This window comes from Canis lupus, chromosome X (assembly GCF_003254725.2).
Source record: "Canis lupus dingo isolate Sandy chromosome X, ASM325472v2, whole genome shotgun sequence".
In the NCBI taxonomy this organism is placed as follows: Eukaryota; Metazoa; Chordata; class Mammalia; order Carnivora; family Canidae; genus Canis; species Canis lupus.
The window spans coordinates 109350324-109372301 of record NC_064281.1 but is presented as its reverse complement, the minus strand read 5'-3'; the positions used below and the strand labels follow the sequence as shown (position 1 = coordinate 109372301).

At 41.4% G+C, this 21978-nt stretch overlaps 1 protein-coding gene across 4 annotated transcripts in view; it reads left to right on the top strand.

The window, feature by feature from the left end:
• The window catches only part of FGF13 (fibroblast growth factor 13), a 497912-nt gene that overhangs the window by 287259 nt on the left and 188675 nt on the right, over window positions 1-21978 (top strand). For 2 of the 4 annotated variants that reach the window (XM_025460883.3, XM_025460884.3), the window contains exon 3: window positions 9497-9664. The exons of the other annotated variants lie outside the window; for them this stretch is intronic. In XM_025460883.3, the coding sequence (XP_025316668.1) occupies window positions 9497-9664 (168 nt within the window). The remainder of the gene's footprint in view (window positions 1-9496; window positions 9665-21978) is intronic. 4 annotated transcript variants of the gene reach the window in all.

The following is a 21978-nucleotide window of genomic DNA, read 5'->3' as shown; positions in this document are numbered from 1 at the left end:
TTTTTTTTTTTAAGATTTTATTTATTTGAGAGAGAGAGTGTGTGTGAGTGGGAGGGAGAGGGAGAGAGAATGTGAAGCAGACTCTATGCTGAGCACATGGACCAAAGTGGGGCTCAGTCCCACTACTGGGAGATCATGATCAGACCTGATACCAAGAGTTGGACACTCAACCGACTGAGCCACCCAGGCACCCATAGAGTTTCAGTCTTTAAGAGACTGGCCAGAACCACTGCATTAGAAAGAAAATAAGTGAGACCAAATACAATTTTCTTCAATGAAGCCAATCATAGGTAAACATTTTCTAGAAATTCCATATGTATAGGATGCCTGGGTGGCTCAGAGGTTGAGCATCTGCCTTGGGCTCAGGGCATGATCCTGGAGGCCCGGGATCAAGTACCACATCAGGCTTCCTACATGGAGCCTGCTTCTCCCTCTGCCTGTGTCTCTGTTTCTCTGTCTCTCTCTCTCTCTCTCTGTCTCTCATGAAAAAATAAATAAAATCTTAAAAAAAAAGAAATTCTATACATCGTTCCAGAAGAAATACCTTTTGTCAGTCAATTTACTGCTCTATGGGTGGTACAGCCACCTTTTTTCTCCTGCAGGCCAACCCCCCTACTTTGATTAGAAAACTAAAATGAAGATTGTGTAAGCCTTGTGGAGACTAGGGAAAGACACTTTTGCATTAAGGGCGATTCAACCTCGGTCAATACTCAAGGAGTACTTCGTGTGTATGGAGTACCTATCAAGGGCTAGGCATTGTGCTACCCACATATGCTTCTACCCACAAAATCTCTCTTAATTCTTAAAACAGCCCTGTTGAACACTGTGATTCAGTTTGGTCATCTATAAAAGATGGGACATGGATGTGCCCAAGGTCATAGCAGAGGTGGCAGGGTTGCCACAAATATACATTGAAGTGCTGCCCAAATAGTTGTTTGGCCTTGAGAGAGAAGGAAGTAAACCCAGACAGAGTCTGCACTGTGTGCCAGCCACTGTTCTAGGCAAATCTTGACTTCTAGGTGTGTAGCAGTCACCTCAGAATGTTTTGAAAAGACTGATGCTGATTCTCTTGGTCTGAATTTGGTGAGGCTAAGAGCCTGCATTTCTAACAAGCTCCCATGTGGTATCTGTGCTGCTGGTTCAGGGCCTTCCTTTAAGAACAGCGGGCATCCCATTTTATGGGTGAAGAAACTAAGCCTCCGAGAGGGTACATAGCTTGCTCAACGCCACACTGTGGAGACCACTTATGGTCTCAGACCTGGGATTTGAAACCAGGACAGATTGGTTGTAAGGCCTTTGCCTATACACCCCTCTGCATTCCCTAAGGCTTTTGAGACTTTCTCCTTGAAAGATCCATTTGTGTTCCTTACTCAATTATAAGGCCTAGCACCTAAAAGTCCCAGTTTCTTTAGAGTTCTTCCTTCTTTGCTCAGGATAACATCTTTGCAGTTAATCATGCTTACATTTGTGGCTTTATTTTTTCTCTTGTTCCCTCAATTAGACATATTGGTTTGCCACCTTAGCTGCACAATTAGAAACATCCGAGAAGCTTTTTAAGGACTACTATGACCCACATCGTGCTATGCAACCAATTAAATGAGAATCTCTAGAGGTGAGCCTTTTTTAAAAAAGCTCCCCAGGCAATTCTGATTCTGGGGCTAGAGTGGAGAACCCCTGAATTACAGGGTTCAAAGAAGCAATTTCTGGGAAATGTATCCCCAATCTCTAATTGTCTGATGTCATGAAAGAAGTCCCAGCATATTTAGCCAATCACCAACAAAGTTCCCAATGAATTCTTGGCACCATTTTGTTTTGTGACTGGGAGCTTAGACTGTACTTGGTTAAGGCTGTAGCATATGGAAACTTGGAAATAGCTGTGTGGATCTTGAGGGTGAGGAGCCTATGTAAGGAGCTGATGTGGAGGGACCAGGGTAGCAAGATGAGGCATCATGGGCTGGCTTCAGGCCAAAGACATATGTTGTCACCAGCCTAAGACATTCACCTTGAGGGGTGTTGATAAGAATATAGCTTCATTTGACTCAGTTCAACAGAACTGGCTGGTGAGAGAATGAATCATTTTGAAAAAAATAATAAAGAGAACAGAGGGCAGGGATGGATTAATGTACTGGTAGAGCTGTGGCAAGCCATGGTGGTTGCTCCAGCTGGAACGGGGCTGCTATGTGGAGATATGGACTGCTGTACAATTTTATACCTCATATAGCACCGCCGCACAATGCATGGTGGCAATGCTGGGCTGAGATATGGAAAGAAATGGAAATCATAAGATGACAGGGGGCCAGGGCCCATCCTCCAAGGGGGGAAAGAGGACTTTTCACTGGGGACAATGTGGAAAGGCTTGAATTATTCTGCACCCCAGTTGTGCAGTTGAATCAGCTGAGGAACTTGGAAACCTACCAGTGCCTGGCCCCAGCCTGGAGATTCTGGTTGAATTGATCACTGTGGGTATCTTACTTTTTTAAAGTGCCCCAGGTCACGCTAATGCTCCAACACAGCTGAGAACTGTGGTTTAGACTGTGGTTGCACCAGGCTGAGGGGAACTCGGCTAGGTGGAGATAGCTGAAACAGGCTATTTTTCTTGTTAACGGACTCATTTCTGTCTTCATTAGGAGGATGCTTCCTCCCTGGTGACTTGGGCTTTTAGAAGATGGGAAGGCCAGGCTTCAAGAAAGCTCCCTGGATAAGGTCAGAGAGAGTTTCCCAGCCTCCTCTTTGTACTTCTCATACCCATCCAAGCCAGGTCTTTGGTTGGCTGTGCCTCACCTGTTATTCACAGCAGGTGTCTGAGGATGCTCACCATAGGTGCTGCCCAGTGTCATCATTTGCCGGAAAAAGCCTTTGCCCTAGGCTGAGCAATGACTCCACTGATGTGTAGCAGTTGTGCTTGACATCTTGCCAGTCAAAGGCTTTCTGTTACCGAGGTGATGGGGCACACTCACTGGTGCATTTCCTTCTCTTTCTTGTCTGGACTGTGCGGGGTAGTAATCATGCCCCAAACAGAATAGCGGAGTCCTGGCAGGATGCTTAGCATCTCTAAGGGTCACAAAGAGACTTCCAGGATTGGTACTTATTCTCTATAAAGAGGTTTATAAACCAGAGGGGCTTTATCCATCATCAAGTCCAGCGATTCTCAGCTAAGGTGATTTTGCCTTCATCCTGCTAGGAAGGGATATTTGGCAATATCTGGAGACATTTTTGGTTGTCACAACTTGGCCAGGGGAGGAGAGTGAAGGGATGGTACTGGCACCTCGTGAGGAGAGGCCAGGGATGCTGCTAAACATCCTTTGATGCACAGAACAGCCTCTTAAAACAAAGAATTATCTAGCCCCAATGTCAAAAGTGCCAGTGTTGAGAACCCTTGGCCTAGTACCCATCACTTTTGAAATGGGAAAATTGAGGCTCAGAGGTGAAGTGGCATTCCAAAGGTCCCCCAGAAGGTTAGCAGTGAGGCCTGGTGTCCTCACTGCCAGAGTGCAGTGCTCAACAGTTTCATCTCTCTCACAGATAGCATTTCTTCCATGGCTGTGTCCACTGTGTGCCTGCCAGCTGCCAGGCAACATGCTGAACCCCTTCCATTTATGATCCCTTCTCAGCACACACTTTCAGGGTAGGCATGACTCTCCCTAGAAGGGAGTGATCTTATGCATGCAGAGCTACCATGTGCAAAAGCATTCTAGGCCATTAGGGAAAGCAAAGATGACACCAAAAGACATGGTTCTTTCCCTCTGGAACTTACATTTAAGTTGTGGAGGAAAGACATACATATGAAAACAATTGTCAACCTAACGTTTCAGTAAAAGCCTATTATGATAACCCAAAAACTATAGAGTGATAAATAAGACAATTAATGTTCCTGCTTGAGAGAGCTTCTCAATATTCTTGTAGGGAGAGTGAGACAAGACACATGCACATGTGCATCCCTGCGCACATGCATACACATACATGCACACATACATGCACACATTTACAAATTATAATTGTGTACAGACCTACCTAAGGTAGCCAAGAAGACATTTCTGAGAAGGTGACATTTAAGTAGAACTTGGTAGGACATAGAGGGGGAGTCATAATCAGCAGCAAGTATATGGTCTTCGGGCAAGAAAATGTTTACCATATTCTAGATACTAATGGAAAAATCTAGTGTGAGGAAGAACAAGAGAGGTATTGATGGAATTGAGGAGGTGGGAAGCCACCACGACAGAGAGTCTGCATTTAATCCTACTGCAAAAAGAACAAAACAGCCTGAACAAACAAAATTTGGAGGAACTCCTAATAGTGGCTGAGGGGGCTGAATGGAGACGGGGGAGGTTGCAAAGAAGAAGGCAACTGAAACTTCTGGAAGAAGTATTTTAAAGTTGTTTTTAGGCTGATCATTAGTATTCAATTCCGTTAAGTGAATTACTTACTTCAGTTACTCATTTACCTTAGACCTGCCATCCGGGATCCCTGGGTGGCACAGCGGTTTAGCGCCTGCCTTTGGCCCAGGGTGTGATCCTGGAGACCCGGGATCGAATCCCACATCGGGCTCCCTGCATGGAGCCTGCTTCTCCCTCTGCCTATGTCTCTGCCTCTCTCTCTCTCTCTCTCTCTGTGTGACTATCATAAATAATAAATTAAAAAAAAAGACCTGCCATCCTGATCATTTTCACTCTGGCAGTAGAGTTTAAATATCATATACAGATAAGTAATAGGTAGTTAGCCAGAAGGCAAAATGGAGGTCTTGAGCTAACTCATCCTGTGGTTGAATGTACTTTTCAGCATGACAGGTGCTCGATGACATGGAAGAGTAATTGCTCCAATTACTCCTATTTTCTTCTCACTTTTTTTCTCATTATGTGAGGACATTTGATAATGTGTATATTTTGCCACATTTTCTGATTCATAGGTGTTTTTATGTAGTTGTCTCTTGGAGTCACTAATATATGTCTAATAACTTTGATTGGTAGTTCCAATCATTTCATTTCTGTTGCCCTGGTGATCTCAGATTCGCTTTGATTTAGAATCAGGTACCATTAATTACGTATGTTGAGTCATCTCTGTGAAGAGTTCATTTGAAAGCAAAAAAAAAAAAAAAAAACCACCATCATCAAATAATTGAGGGATTGTTAACTGCTTCCAGTTTGAAGCCAGCAAACCTTGAAAATTACAGTGACCTGGCAAGGGGGCAAGGGCCTATGTGGCATTGTCGAAATAGTTTCCTAGGCTGTCTCTAGTTGCCTTTCTGTCTTTGGATGAAGAAAGAAAAATGTGAAAGAAAAATGTGTTAGAGGCAGGGGTAATCTTTTAAGCTAAGTCATACTGAAGTACCCTATTCCTTTTTAATTTAGTGTTTGTACAACGCAGTCTTACTTTAGATTTTGCTGGTAAACATGCTGGAATCATGGCTCTCAGGCTGGGCTTTGTCAAAGTACCCTTTCCTGAGCTTTATTTTTCTTATGTTTTGAGACAAAGGGGTTGCATTTAATAATCTCTGAAGAAATTTTGTTTGGAATGACATGGAGGATTACATTGTAGTGTTTGTGATATTGCTAAATATTTGGGTAGCTGTTTTATGTAGCCAATGTTATACTTATTGGTAAAGTTCTAGAGCAAAACAACTGGATTTTTAAAAATAGGGATAAATGTTAACTTCATTAATTAAAAACACCTTTAAAAGGTACATTACATTGGGATTATTTTTTTTTTAGTTTTTTTAAAGTTCAATTTGCCAACATATAGTATAACACCCAGTCTCACATTGGGATTATTTTTTATTGGTGATTAAGTTTTGCTATGGATTATTGCTTTCTCTGTGTCTAGTTGAAAATGGGAATACTGTATCTCTGTGAACATGAGTAGCTTAGACCAGGTCATCAGGCTTAGACTTAAACCCCCTTCCCTTGCCCTAACTGCCCCCCTACCCCTGTCCTTGATCTTGGTGATTGCTGAAAGACCTAGAGGACAGTGGGGATGGTTTAGTAACAATCCAGTGCTGCCGCTGGGACACCAATTCTAGATGCAGGCTTACCTACCTCAGTGGTTAGTCAATAGAACACCATTTATAACAGGCCCTAGTTCTTTCATAAATTGTGCTCATAACAGTCATCCCCTTCCTAAAGTCACTTATTCTTGTCACTTCCATGTCTGAGTATGCCACCTGCCAGTGTCTGCGTGTCTGGATGTGTGGATTTGCATGTGTGCACTTGTCTTCTCCCAGCTCTTGACCACTCCTGTGGGACTTTGCAATCCCGAGGAAATGGGCTGGGTGATCAAGGCCAAGGTCACTGGCTATATGGGTGCAATTTCCCAGGAAAGGCCTACCTCTTGGTAGCTGTTGTCATGGGGCTCAGCAACCTTCCTCAAAGCATGGGGCCACATGGTCTGGAAATCAACCATGGGCTACTCTTCCGGTCTTATTTGTCGTGAAGAGTTAAGTTGAGCCTCTGAAACTGGAGGAGGCTTTGTGTAAATCCACTGTCTACCTAATCACTGGAGTCATTTATCTCCCTCCAAGATCGGATAAATCTATTGTTGGGGAGGGCAGCAGGAGTCATTGCATAAATCTGGACAGATAGTTCAAATGAACAGAAGAAGGAGTGGCCTACAGAGGATAGAGGTCTTGGGCAAGAAGGGAATGTACTAGAAGGAGGAAGATGGCAGAAAACATTGGGCTAAGCCAGGGAAAAAAGAGTCACATTCTTTTCTTCCTGTTTTGATGAGTTGGTTACTTTACAAGCCTCCTCCCCCTTTTATAGAGCTAATGCTCCTTGAAAGCTTTGCATCCTCATCTCTTTTCTAAAGAAGAAGAATTAAGGTGCTCACCCGCCCTAGTGCTGGGGTCCTGTGGGAAGTCCCCTGCCAATCCTGTTGCTGTCATTGCACATATAGCCACTGTCCTACCTGAGGGAGCCCTGGGAATAAGTGGATTTGATACAATAGTTTTAATTTTTCATGTAGAATATCCTCAAGTTCGGAAATTTTATAGACCCAAGTGAGGTGTTGCCCATGCAGTGTCACTTCTGGTTAAAAAGTCCACAGTGGTTCTAGCTCTTGTGTCAACGTGACACCAAGCTATTGACAATTGACTTTTTTTTCTGTTTTGCCTGAATTGACTGATGTTTGGGGCATTGAGTAGCGACAGGCTGAGACCCAAAGCTGAGCCATTAACTCCCAGATGTTCACAATTTCCAAGGAAATGTTCTATGCCTGTGGTTATTACTCACATGGCTCCTTAAACGCTCTCATCTTGGCACCTTTTGCGCTTGCTGAATTCAATTTGAAGGAAGAACAGGAGAGAGAATTTTGTGGAAAGCAATTATCCTGCACTTTTGTGACCTTCATGCTTTCCCCATCATGATGAATTTTGGGACTGGTTCTTGTATCGGACAGCATGTCGCTTTTATTAGGATTTTGTTGTATGTTACAGATAACCAGTTGTATATAATTAAACAATAATGATGGCAGCGCAAGGCATTTTCTGGGAATTAATGACCAGCTGGGAAAAGCTGATGGCCGGAGAGTCAGCAAAAGGCTATTAGCTTCAGTCTGCCATTAATCTCCAGAAATGCCTATTTGTGACGTCATTGTTGGTATTGCAAAATGAGGGTGGAAGTCAATTTCCTGATGTTTATCATGGGCTTCTGAATGACAAGTTCCCTATGTATTATCAAAAAGTTGTTCTTTTCTTCTTATTCCTCCAATTGTCCTTTCATCGTAAAATATATTTTTTATATACAGTGCGTGAAAGTGGAATTTCTTAGCTTCTATATAATGATGGGAGTTCCTTTTTTTAAAGAGTTCCAAGTTTGGGAGGTTTTCTTTAAATATTTTGGGTGGTAGAACCAGAATTGGTCTTCAGCTGTGATGCTGGAATTTGATAAGTGTCTATATTATCATAACTCTGCTCATAGCAGGAAATGGTTGCAAATGTTTTGAATAGCAGCTGTTGCTAGGAAAGATGTGCATTTCACAACGAGATTCTATGGAGTTATAGTCACATTCCTAGTAGATGAAGGGAACTCTCTGCCAGGAAAAACTGTGATGGTGTGCCTATATAATATTTTTGATTACTGCTGCTGAATGCTAGAGGAAAATAGAGAGCTGACTAAAATATTCATCACCTTCTTGCATAATTTAATGGCTTATAAAGGAAGACAACAATTGCACATACAAGCCATCTATCAATAACTTGTTCTAAACTCATAATGCTAATTTAAAAGTTTTGTTGGTTTTTACACCATTTTTTTTAGCCCAACATGAAAGAAAGTTCTTAAAGGTCATTAAAATCCCAGCCAATGAGCTGGAATGCTTTGCCAAACACAGAAGCTTCAGGTCCCACTGAATACCAACCAGAAGCTGTTTATATTTTACAAACACCACAGAATTATTCTCCAGATAAGAGGGTTGCTGGTGGTATCGGTCCTTCTAAATGCATGCTAAGTGTATGCATTTGGGGGAGTAGGATGAGTCAGCATGCCATTAATCACAGCTTTAGAGGCACTGACTCACTCCTGGCAAAATGGAACGGCCTCATTGGGAAGGGTGTGAAAGAGAAAAAAAAATCCACTCTGGGGTCAGTTCCCTGTTATGCAAATACAGATCGAATTTGTACCCCACTCCCCTCAGTGGGTGGTTTTCAGGCTGAAGAATGTTGTGGTGGACCCTGTAAAAGCAGAACCCATGGGTTTGTTTTTTTTGTTTTTTTTTTTTTTTTTTGCAGGGAGAAAGCGCTAGTTATTGACAATCTTGGTTAGGAAATCCAGAAAGGGTCTGGAAAGAAGGTGAGAGGGGCTTGGGATATATCTAAGGCCAGGCCAAATTTCGTGAACCAGGTAGGTCTTTCATACAGATCCGGTGTTGATTGTTAGGCTCTCAACTAGAATTTCTTGTTCTCATTAAGGGGTTCTGAATATCTGAAGAATATGTGCAACAGCTCCAGTTCTCTTTGAAAATCAAAGATTAAAGAGCAGCGCCCTTGAATCTTCTGTGTGACTGAGTATATGTTGTGCTAAAGTCAGGTTCTCCCGGGGAGCAGACCAAGGAAAGAAACATCAACTAAGACACTGACAATTGGGGGACATCAGCCAGTTCAACCTGCAGATATTTATAATTGTATCTTAAGCTGAAACATGTGAGCGAGTATATGGTGTTTATTTAGATACAATATGGTTATTGATGTTAAGGCTCCTGGCCTTATTTTTATCGGCCTTCTTATTTATTTATTTTTTGGTTTTATGTGCTCCTGGCCCAGTTTCACGCCCTTAAATTTTCGTTACACTAGCAACAGAGCTCTACGTAGTTGAGGAAGCTATTCCCAGGGCTTGGTTATTTTAAAGTCAGCCCCTAAGAATAACATCTGAAAGCCATTCAATGATTTGCTTTGAGACTTTTCTTAGGAATGTTGTTTCTTTGGTCTTCCCTGGGAGTAGATGTGATTTAAGACGTTCGCTGCTTTCATGAAGCTCTAACTCGAGTTCATTTTGTTATGTGGTGACCACAGTTCTGGATGACGCCCCCCCTGGCACACAGGAATACATTATGTTACGGCAAGATTCCATCCAATCTGCGGAATTAAAGAAAAAAGAGTCCCCCTTTCGTGCTAAGTGTCACGAAATCTTCTGCTGCCCGCTGAAGCAAGTACACCACAAAGAAAACACAGAGCCCGAAGGTTTGTGCACGCCGGCCGCGTGTTTTGCTTGTTTTCTCTCCTTCTTTCTTTCTCTTTCTTTTTGACTGTGCATTGCCCTCTGGTGTGCTGTGTGGTGGCGGGCCCCTGGCAGGTAGGAGGACCCCCGGCGCGCCGGTGACTGTGTCGTGCGGGCTCGGAAGGGACCCTGCGTGACACAGTCCCTGGGGCGCAGCACGCAGCAGCCTCTGCTTCTCGTGGCTGAGCCGGGTTCGGCTGCCCCATCCTGGCTGCCGACATTGCTTGCTCCCACAGCCAACCTCTGGCCACGTCTGGGTCCCATCACCCGGCATTCCTGAGACAGCAGTGGGCTGAGGAATGACACTTCCCAAATGACTGAGTGAGAAGATGGTTCCAAATTCTCGGGCTCTCCTCCGCTCCGTAAAGCTTCCTGCATTGTGCTTGAAGAATGCTCGCGATCTCCGTAGTCCGCTGAAGCCGGGCCTGCCGTCTCATGTAATGCACGCCCCGTTGCACTTTGCCATGGTGAAATGCATGCCTCCAGGAAACCATGAGTGGTTTGGTGGGGTTTTTTTTCCCCCTTTGCAGCTCAAGGACAGGTGTGGAAAATTCGACTTGCTGGTACTTAAAGTGGGGTCGGTAGTGTGGCCATCGCCATCCGCGCTGCGGATCTATCGCTAAAGTACCTCGTCTGTCTAGATAGAGTATTCCTGTTTTCCCCTCTTTTTTTTTTTTTTTTTTTTTTTTTTTGCACATACCAAACGGGAACATTTTTCACGTGACAAAATGTGGTCTTTGCCATTTGTGTACATTGCAACTCCCAAGGTGCCAGTTGAGAAGCCCCCTGTGTGTGCTAATTCCTCATGGTAAAAACAGCCTGTGTTCCCTCCAGGGCAGATCCTAGTGATGCAGTTGACCGGGGAGTGACATTGGAAGTGACAAAATGCACCTTCCCTTTGGCAGTGGGTGTATGTACACTTCTCCATAAATGGTGCTGGTATGATTTCTAAAAGCGACTTTGTTCCTATTTCAGGTTGCCCTTTTGCAACATTTCGGGTATCTGCCTTACAACTGTCTTTCCGACCTAGAAAAACTGCCACGTGGTTCTGTTTAAAGTTTGGTGTGGAAGGAGACGACTCCAGATTGACTCTAGTCCATAGTTCTGGACTCAATATTTTACATCGCAGAGCCCCCCTTCCCCTCACTTCCAACGAGGGTTTTAAATGTTCACTGGCAGAAAAGGAGTGGTGTACATTTTACTATGTTTCTTTATATTTCCGCATTAGAATAGAATGTTTGCCTTTGTTTCTTACCCATGCTTTGGTATCCCAGCTGTCTACTTTGGGCATGAGTTCTGATGTTAACACTTAACCCATCTGGAGATGTAGATGATGACCCTTTACAGTGAGTAAAATGAATCTTTTGGTGGTTTGGTAGAGAGGATACCAACTTGACTTTATGCTTCCATGAAACAAAAACTTTCAACGAGTGACAGTTACTTATTTATGATGCGTTCCAATATTTTCTGCTTTCTTTTCTCTAAAATGACATGTGTGTATTTGCAAGTATAAAACCAGTATCTGTGTTATAGATATAGAGCGTTTATTATGTAGTCATATATGTGAAACATATATAACACAATTAAATATATGTGTGACCGATACTATACTATTTTTCTACTCGCATGTCAGCCTGAAAAACAGAATTGGGTGAGAGGAAGAAAAAGAAGCAATTTGAGAAGCACCTGGTTAAATTCAGTCAAGCAATCAGAAACTTACTTCGAATTATTTTAACAGTACTCACTTAAGAAAAATACAGTTGGATACATTTAAACCCTCATCCCCTTTCTTACTACAGACAATTTTGGCAGGATCTGTCAATTTTTAGAATATCACCTGGAGCATATTGTATATACATACTGTTATGAATGTTTTCAGATATGAAAAATTCTTTAGGAATGGGTAGTGGTAAAACTCCTTATACAAGGTTTGGATAGTTTTTAATCTCTCATTTCATCCACACGTTGAGTGGCTGCCATCATGCTTTAATGTGACTATCATCCTTTCACTTGTACACTTTGATGATGGGCATTGTCTTCTTTCAGATTGAAGATTTTCCTTATCTCGCTCTCCTTCCAGGTCCTCTGGGATAGTGAAGCTAACATTTCCCTCCTTACCCCTATGGCTTATTCATAAATAGTACTAGACTCATTACAGGCTTTCTGAAATGACATTTGAATACTGTTTATACTTTTACTGTACCCCCTTCAAACAAGGTTCTCAGAAGTTAATGGCAAACCCAGACCTTGAAATGAAAACACTTGATCTCTGTACAAATTAGAGCGGTCCAGAAGATCTTAGATGGGGTGAGAGCAATCATGCTGTGGAAGCAGTCTAGGATAAATAAGGAGACTCTGCCAAGAAACTAACATGCTTGCTTCATGTAGGATGCCAAAGCTCGTCATTTCCAGGAGGTGAAGGAACTGCAGGTTTGGAAGGGTTCAGTGGTCACTCTGGCAACCTGGAAGATTTTTGCAAGACTGGTTTTTAAATGCTGTAAAGTACAGTCTTAAGTTTTCTCTTATAGTTGCTGTAACATGTTATTGCAATAAGTGGAAATAAAAGGCCTCTTACAAATAGAGTCTTAACTGTAAACTATATCCATACTTTGAAACATTTTATTCCCATGTGAAGCATTTTGAAGAGAGTTCCTCACATGGTTTCTGGGCCACAGCATGAGACCTTAACTGACCTTGGCTGTGGATACCTACCAGTTTCACGGCATGTGAAGGCAATGGACAGGATAACCTCTTCTAACGAGGTGGTTTTTATATAACCCTCAAGTGAAAAATGAAACCTTCGTTGAAATTTGGGAGGAAAATAAAAGTTTGAATTGGGTAAGTTTAGAAATGATGAAATTAGGTCAAAGAGCTTTATGTGTATTATAATAAAGTTGCAATTAATTTTATTCTTACTGAATTGATAAAAATCGACCAACCCTTTTTCTATTATTTTAGACAAAGTCTTGGTGTTTTGTTTGATCGGTGATGTCTTTGTGAGGGCCAGATTATCCCTGTGAGACTTGGTATAGACCATTTATTTACAGTTCACAGTCATCTGTCTTTTAAAAGGTATTTTTATATCCTGTCCAGGGCACTCAGAAGCCATGTGAAACAATGCATTGAAGGATGGAACTATCCCACTGGCTTTTCAGGATACACTAAAGCCAAATCACACTTTGCCAAAAACAGGTTTCTATTTCTGAGCAGCCAATTCCAAAATAAGTTCTTTAATCTGTTCCAAACGCTTGTGATTTTGAGAGATATGATTATTTCCATAAAAACCACTTATGATGTAATCTTATGTGAGTACTGGAATTTGGCTGAAGACGCACATACAAGTATCTGAGAGTCTAATGTGGCTCAGTACCAGCAACGCTCTTTGTTATAAGAAAAGCCACACAGAGAGTGGCGGTTGTTATCAAGATCTTTCTCCTTACTGTTCCAGGAGCCTTTTGAGAAGAGAAAATACAGTCTGGTAGCTTTTATTCTTTCCTTTCATTGTCATGTGTGCCAAAATGAAATCCCTGATTTTGAGTAACTTCTGAGAGCCAGCCTATTATCCTCATACTTGTTTCCTAAATGCCAGTCTCAGGGCTTTTTATGGATGTTTGAAGATTGTTCAAAGGAATCATACCAAGATATACAGGCTTGCAGGTCGATACTGTTGAAAATCTACTGAGAGAAATAAATCCTGGATTTTCAGTATTTGCTTTTAGGATTAAAAATCCTGTTTACAATAGTAAATTTGAAGGAGTCAACACAATGTAGAAAAAATATTACAGAGCTCGGGGGTTTGTCACCCAGTCTTTTGATCAAGCATTTGGCCTTTTTCTTACAGTCTTGTTTATATTTATATTCCATCTCCCTCAGGGCATCTATAACCTTTTAATTCAGAGAGGCATCCAACCATAGTGACTTTGGTTGGAGGAGAAGAGAATCTGTGCTCAAGAGTGGTGATGAAGGATGGCAGCTTTTACCAACCAAAGGAAAGCAAAATTATGTGCCAAATGTTAAGGGGGCATATTTGTAACTAGTGCCAACGACTGTTGCTCTGATGTTGGCTTGCTTTCTTTACACCCGAAAAAGAATATGTCTCCATGAATAGCATTAGTCTTGCCTAAATGGAAGGAGAGGAAGAGGGTAGAAGAATAGTAAAGCGCGTACAAAGGGAAATGTCTTTATTTTCATCCTTACTTTTTCTTCGACTTTGTTGTCTCCTGTCGTGTGTCTTCCTCATTTTTAATAATAATTGGCCTTTTGAGAAAAATGGGTCTAATACTATTTGAATTAATAGTATGATAAAAACTAAGCAACCTCTGATGCTTGACACCTTGAAAATGTCTTGACTTGCGGAAGGGATGTGACGGTTCCATATCTGTCCCCTTGAGGGTGAGAACTGAGGGATATTCCTATTAGAAGAACATGGAGTCATATGTTTGGGTGACTCTGAAGAGATAAAAGACTTTATTCTTAATCTTTTAATTTCAAAATAACTATGACTTAGGGTCACCTTGCCTTTTGATGTATTACCTGAAGGATGACAAAACGACACCAGAGGGTTTTCTTTGCTCATTGAAGCAAATGGCAGCTTAATTGCAGAGTCACCAGAAAGATTTTAAAACTGGTCCAAATTGAAAACAAATTAAAGCCAGAAATCTGAAGGCCTTGGTGATTAGTAATGAGTAAATACTATCTTCTTCCCAGAAGGTATTCAAATGTGTTTCTCTCAGTTGCATGTCAGCTATTTCTTAATAGACGACTTATATCCTAAAACATTAGGAGACTAGTAATGGCACATTCTCTTGTGTCCTATTTCCCACCTACGGCAGCAAACAAAATTAAATCATATTTTGGGGATAGTTTCTACTCTCTAGAAAACTCATAATTTGATCAAGGAAGTATACTTAACAGCCAGTAATTCAATTTCAGGCCAGGATGGGCATTTATTATTCTCTTTTTAGTTACATGCATTTCAACTCACTCTCCAGGCTGGCCTTTGCAGTGGAAACTAGCAACCATTCATTTCTAGAAAATATGATTCGCTTTTTAAAGCAATAGGCCTCCTTTCTTACCTGAGCCTAGGTATTTTCATCAAGCTGGCGGTTAGGTTTTCCTGCGGTTTCCCTTTGTTAGTATCGAAGGTAGATATTTCTCCTATATGAAGCCAACACTGATGACCCATTGCAAGTTTTTTTTTATGTTTAAAAGAACACTGCTCTGGGAAAATGCTCCGAAATGTCTTTTGGATGAATGACAGTGTATGGCGATGATTTTGATAAAAAAAAAAAATGAAGTGAAAATCTAAGTGCCGATACTTGAAAACCTCATCCAGCCATATGGGTACTGCCCCATCAAAGCTATTATTTCTGAGTAATAGTGTAGTTTAATAGTATATGGCTTCTGAGGGTCTGATATCTCAGCAACTCCTCTTGTTTGTTTGTTTGATCTTCAGAGCCAGTGGATAAACCACTTAAGAAAATATACCATTCTGACTCAGCATGGTGGGACCCAGGGAGGCTATGTTCCTTTGTCCAAAAAGACATAGCCTGAATGACTTTCATCCATTTCCCAAAATCCAGCCCAACCCTAATGTATGAAGGCCTCACCATGTTAAGGAGATACCTAAGATTGTGCTGTAGCCTCCATTCTACTTTTTACTCTGTCTTTTGTTTTATTTATTTATTTTTTTGTCTTTTGTTTTAAATGATAACTTGCTTGCCTGGTTGAAGAGACTGTGGGGACTGACTATACTTTCTTCCACATGTTCTTAAATAATTAGCAGATCGATATTTTCCAAATTAATGTTTCATGAAATATTGATCATACATCTATGTGAAAAGACAGATTCTGTGATCAAATGCGTGTTTCCTAAATTCCACACCACTCTTAGAGGGTCTCAATTCATAAGAATATATTAAAAGTTTTGAGGAGCCTTATGAATCAGGAATCTGACTTTGGGCAAACATCTTCCAGCTACCAAGCACTTTTTGTTCGTAATTCCTATCAACATCCCACAAATCACTTTGGGAAACACCATGCTGGCTCCACTGAGCATCAGCTATTCCCCATCACAGCTGGGCTTTGACAAGTAATACACTTTGGGAATGAATGTTGTTCTTTATCTCTCTGCCCCCACCCTTTCCTAAGATAGGAAAGCTCCTCAAAGCGGGGTTCCACGGATCAGTGCTGGGTCTGAAATTATTTGTTACAAGTCAATGATGAGATAAGGAGCTTGTGCCAGAATATAAACCAATGCAGTGCTTTCTTCATCAAGAAAGTATTACTGTCTTGCTGTGAAAAATAATGTTAGTTGAATGAAATAAAAAATGTGTGTAGTGACATAGTTCACAGATCAGCACTAAGTCTGTGGACCATACTTTTGAGTGATGCTGCTTTAGATTACTTAGATGATTCTCAACCTTGGCTACACACTGGAATCACCCGAGGACCTTTGGAATAGTATTGATGCCTGAGCCCATCAGACCAAAACCAACCATTTAACTGATAACTTTTCCAAACAGAAACCTATAGAATCTCTCTTGGCAGAGGTAGTTTTAAAAAAGCTCCCCAGGTGATTCTAATGTGCTAACAGGGTTGGGATCACTGCCTTAGGAAAAATCACCTTGGCATAAGGTCTGGAGTGTGATGTCAACTGTCAATTCAGAATTCTTATCGTGCTGATTGCATGGGCCTCTTTAGGAGGTGCCCTGTGATGAGAGGGCACTGCTGGACAGCCAGCACTTATATGACCTTTAGAACTTGTGGCCATGTAAGGTATCCATCATTCGCAACACACACGCGTACGCACACATGCATGCGCACTCACACACACCCCTTTCTGTTGATTGTTTCCTTTACTGTGAGAAGCTTTTTATTTTGATGAGATTCCCAATAGTTTATTTTTTGCTTTTGTTTACCTTGCCGCAGGAGACATATCTAGCAAGAAGTTGCTAAGCTGATGTCAAAGAGATCGCCTGTGTTCTCCTCTAGGATTTTAATAGTGCCTTGCCTCACATTTAGGTCTTTCATCCATTTTGAATTTATTTTTATGTGTGGCATAAGAAAGTGCTCCATTTAATTCTTCTGCATGTTGCTATCCAGTTTTCCCAACACCATTTGTTGAAGATACTGTCTTTTTCCTGTTGTATATTCTTTCCAGCATTGTAAGTTAATTGACCATATACTTATGGGTTTTTCCTGGGTTTTCTATTCTGTTCTATTGATCTGTGTGTGTTTTTGTACTACTACCATACCATCTTGATCACTACTGCTTTGTAATATAACTTGAACTCCGGAATTGTGATACCTCCAGCTTTGCTTTTCTTTTTCCAGATTGCTTTGGCTATTCGGGGTCTTCTGTGGTTCCATACAAATTTAGGATTGTTCTGTGAAAAATACTGTTGATATTTTGATAGGGATTACATTAAATGTGTAGATTGCTTTGGGTAGTTATATACATTTTAATGACATTTGTTCTTCCAATCCATGAGCATGGAATGCTTTTCCATTTCTTTGTGTCATCTTCAGTTGTTTTCATTGGTGTTTTATAGTTTTCAGAGTACAGATCTTTTGCCTCTTTGGTTAAGTTTATCCCTAGGTATCTGATGGTTTTTGGTACAATTGTAGATGGGATTGATTCCTTGAATTCTTTCTGCTGCTTCATTATTGGCACACACCCCTTTCTGAAGTTCTCTTGCCTCTGCCACTCTCTGCTTTTAGATGAATTAATCAGGCTTCTCCGTAGGAGCATGGTAATCTGCCACCTTGTGACCAACATCCTTTCTTGCAAGCAATTGTTGCAACATGTGTCTTCTCAAACTACAATTCAGCTTGCAAATGCAAATGGAAGAGTTTCTTGGGACGACATAGGAGTGCACTTGAAGAAGAAGATGGAGAAGAAGGGTGTATCATATGTCAGAAAAGTACTATTACTTCTTTGCTTGATTGTTCCTGCTCTCGGTGAGATTGCAAAAGTTGGTTCAAACTGCTCATGACCTGTGTGTCTGTCCCTGAGTTACATGAGAGGCTGTTATCATCAGGACATTGCCCTCCTATCGTGCAGACATCACCAGCTCCTGCAGCATAAAATTCTTACAGCAGCATGTATGTGCTGAAGAATTTGACACAATCGGGAGATTTTAATTGCTATCCATGTTTCTAAATCCTGCCTAGCCTACATTGATTCCTATTCATTTGTTATACTCTACAGCATTTCTTAGTGTGCTCCAGAATACGCAGCTTGAATAATGCCCATGGGAAAGTGCAGAACAAGAGGTATAATATCCTGCATTTTATCAACACTTACCCTTGTCTTGCTTCACAGCTGATATCCACACTCACTCCAACACATCAAAATCACATGTCCACTTCCACCCATGTGCTAGCATATTTCTACTTACGAGCCCCAGCTATTTTAAGATATATATTCTTGGAACAGCTCCAGGTCATCCTTCAAGCCCATCCAGCTTTGGAAGCGACAAGTGTATGTTGGCTGGAAGACCAGATCTCCACAGAAGAAGGGAAAAAGTACAGTTCCACTTAGCTGCTCCTCCATATGAGAACACTGTGCGAAGCAACCTTAGAGGCATCATCACAAAATCTCTGTACGGTAGGGGCTGCTACCAACAGTTTACAGATAAGCAAACTAAAGTACGGAAAGGTTAAGTCACTTCCTTGTTAAATGACAAGAATTGATTTGAACCCCGTTTTTCTGCCCTCTGAAGCTCATGCCCCTTTCCCTCCGTGGCTTCTCCATATGTTCCATTTTTACCATCTTGCCTTCCATGTGAGTTTATTGTCTAACAGCAATTTAAGTGCAGAAGAGACATGTTAGGTTTAAAGGACTAAAATGCTATCCACACTCCATTCTCAGGCTATGCTATGAAAAGGAGTTGCCATATGTGGAAGGAACTCAGGAGTTATTTGTTAATTCCGTGGGCCTAGAGTTGGACGTAGTGCAGCACTCAAAAGAAGTAGGTGAAATGTCCCTTAGCTTTAAGGGTGTGATGACTTAATCTAGGACACACAAAAAAAGAAGATAGTGATTAGCTCTCTCTCTCTATTCTCTCTTCAATGAATAGCTGAATTCACTTTGAATGCGATAAAACTGTCCTTAGGTAGAAAACATAAACAGGTTACTTGGCCTCATCTCCTTTCTTTAAGTCGGGAGATGCTTTTCACCTGTAATGGTAGAAATGAGGAAAGGTCATTTCGAAGTATTAAAGAGCTGATTGTATTGCTGAATTTTTTCTCAGCTCAATAAAATTGCCACCATTGACAGGAATGTTATTAAGGCTTGCCCAATTCCATAAGATTAGGATTACCTGGAGGTCTGGATATTAGCAATGAATTCTCTTTCATCACTTGTTGGAGCCCTACTCTCTAGCCTAAGGTAAATGATAATAAAAACAGTAATTGACAGTTATCCAGAATTTACTATGTGCCAAGCATTTTATCTAACACTAATTCTCACAACAGTCCTTGGAAAGTAGGTATTTTTTTTTCTCTCTGTATTATGAATGAGGAAACCAAGAGTCAGAGAAGTGAAATAACTTGTCCAGTGTCACCCGAGTGGGCAGTGGTAGAGCCAATACTCTAATGCTGCCTGTCTCACTCCTAAGACCGTGGTCTCTAAATTACAAGAGACTATATCTCATAACAAGGCTGAACCTAGAAATATCTTCCATTTTGTTCTCCAGTTACTCCAGTGTCCTCTTATTGAGACAAATTGCTGTATATACTAAGTAAGCAGGAGGGACCTTGTGCCTGCCGTCGGAGAAACAATAGACTTAAAAGGTGCCTTGCTCTTCAGAGAAAAGAGAAACAGCTAGATTTAACTTTAAAATGTTTACAGGACAAATTCTCATCAAATTTGACTTGGTCAAAATGCTTTATATCTTGCAGTATCAGAATTCAGATTTATTCCCTGAGCTGGTATACGTTTATTTAGCTGCAGGCCAGATATTAATCCCTCAGGCCAACTGACCTCCCACCTCAAAACATCATCTCACAAAATATCTGTTGCGATAAGTCCCTGGATGATAAAACCTTCATTACAAGGTGAGAACTGACTTAAGGCACGTGAAGAAAAAGTCCTTCCAAACTGGGTTGGGTCACTGTCAAGATATTGTTCTGTGTGACTTTCACAAGGAGCGAGACTGCGTGAAATGGTCCATTTCCCTCCAGAAGCATGAAGAAGTAGGTCTCAGGAATTTGTGTGATACCTTCTGCTCAGGACATTCTATAGTGTGCTTTGGTGAGATGCTTCGCTATCAATTTTTAACATCTTTTATATGCCAGGCACTTCAGATTTATTACTGTTAATCTTCCCAACCCATGAGGTAGGTGTCATCAGTCTTCAAGGGTACAGTGGGGGAAACTGGAGTGCAGAGAGATGAAATAACTTGCTCAAAGTCATACAACTAATAAGTGTCTTAATTGGGATTTGAAGCCAAGTCTTTTTCTCTCCCAAGCCTGGTTGGTTTCTTCTACGTTGTGCTGCCTCAGCTTGTTCTATACCATGACCTCTGACTCCCCCTTTCAGGTGCAAGGCATGAGAAAAGAGCTCAGCACCATCCTGTCCACTGCTGGTGACAGGTGCTGTTTGGAAGAAAACTCTAGAGCTGTCTTTAACCACCCAACAGAGTACACATACCCAGTGCATACACTGGGAGATGTGTCATGTGTTTCTCTACAACCTAGTTTGAATGCTGGTCTAAGCAGGAGGCCAGGGGTTAAACAAAGCACCATATTTGAGATTTGTCACATGTTTCTTGTTTTTAACTTTTATTTTGTTTTGTTTTGAAATTTTCACTGCCTTCTTTGAATTTGGATAATCTTTCATGCACTCTCTTCTTTCCTTCTGGACTTTATTATTTAAATGGAAGTATAGTTCACATACAATGTTATATTAGTTTCAGGTGTACAACATGGTGAATTCACAGTTCTGTACATTATTTAGTGCTTACTACAATAAGTGCAATCACCATCTGTCACTGTGTGTTATTACAATATTGACGTTTCCTGTGCTATACTTTTCATCCCCCAGATTTCTTTACTTATTGATTTATTTTTATTGAGGTATAATTGACACACAATGTTACATTAGGCTCAGATGTACAACATAGTGATTTGACAACTCTATACGTTATGCTGTGCTCACAAGTGTAGGTAGCATCTGTTACCATACAATGCTATTACAGTATCATTGGATTTTTCACACATTCTTGTCCTTTGTTCCCTATATTCACGTCTACTAACTGTAGGTCATTTTTCCTGTAGTACTTCCTTAAATGAAACAATGCTTTAGAGCCATAGTTTTCCTCATGGAGCCACTAGACCATAAAGCAGCCTTTACTGGTTGTGCCATGAGCCGCCTCCCCAAGAAAAAAGGGTGATGTATGGTTCTAAGAGTGCCATGTTTCTGAGGTGGGATCCACACAGATAAAGCCCATTTTGAGACCATCCATCTTGAACACTCCCAGTGGGAACTCAGGGGTTCCATTCTGATGCTGGATTTTTGCAACCACCTTGGAGGAGAGCAATCTTGTGTGCCAAAGGTGGCCCCCTTTTTAGAGTAGTCTATCTGTAGATACAGGGAGATTACAGGGACAGACATGTCTGTAATGGGGTTATTTGTCCTTCTGTCCCTCTCTCCTGGATCTGGTGCAGAGCCTTGACTGAGGATCTCCATGTAGCCAGAGCTGTCCGGGTTCAACTCAATCAGAAATCTGCTATTGTCCTTTATGGTGACACTGTTGACTTTGCCCCTTCCAGAAACACAGCACACTGGGACAAGTGAAATATGCCCCTTGTGGTTGCTAATTGCCATTCGAAAAAGGTGTGAGCCCACACATGCATGCACACACACACGTATGCACATCTCTAGTTAAAATAGCTTATTGAGAAAAACACAAATAGTAGAGCTCACGTGGTCCCTCTACTGGAGCCCTTTCTAGGAGACAGCCAGCCCAGCAATGCACAGCCTAATCACAGACCTCTGTGGGATAATGTGGACTCAAGCAGGCCATTCACACAGTGAGGCCATTTGTCTAGCAGGCTGCTTCAGGCTGTGAACAAAATCTCTTTCTTTTCATGCAACAAGGAAGGAACAAAGGGCATTTCAAAAAGTAAGGGTAATAGACACTTCGAGCTACTTACTTTTTCTCTTTTGTTCCTTCTTCTGCCACTTTTCCTCTATAATCGCTTAATTTTTCTCCAAGAAGATAGCATTTTGTATCCGTGTTAGAAGGTTCATGAACTGATTCAGTAAATT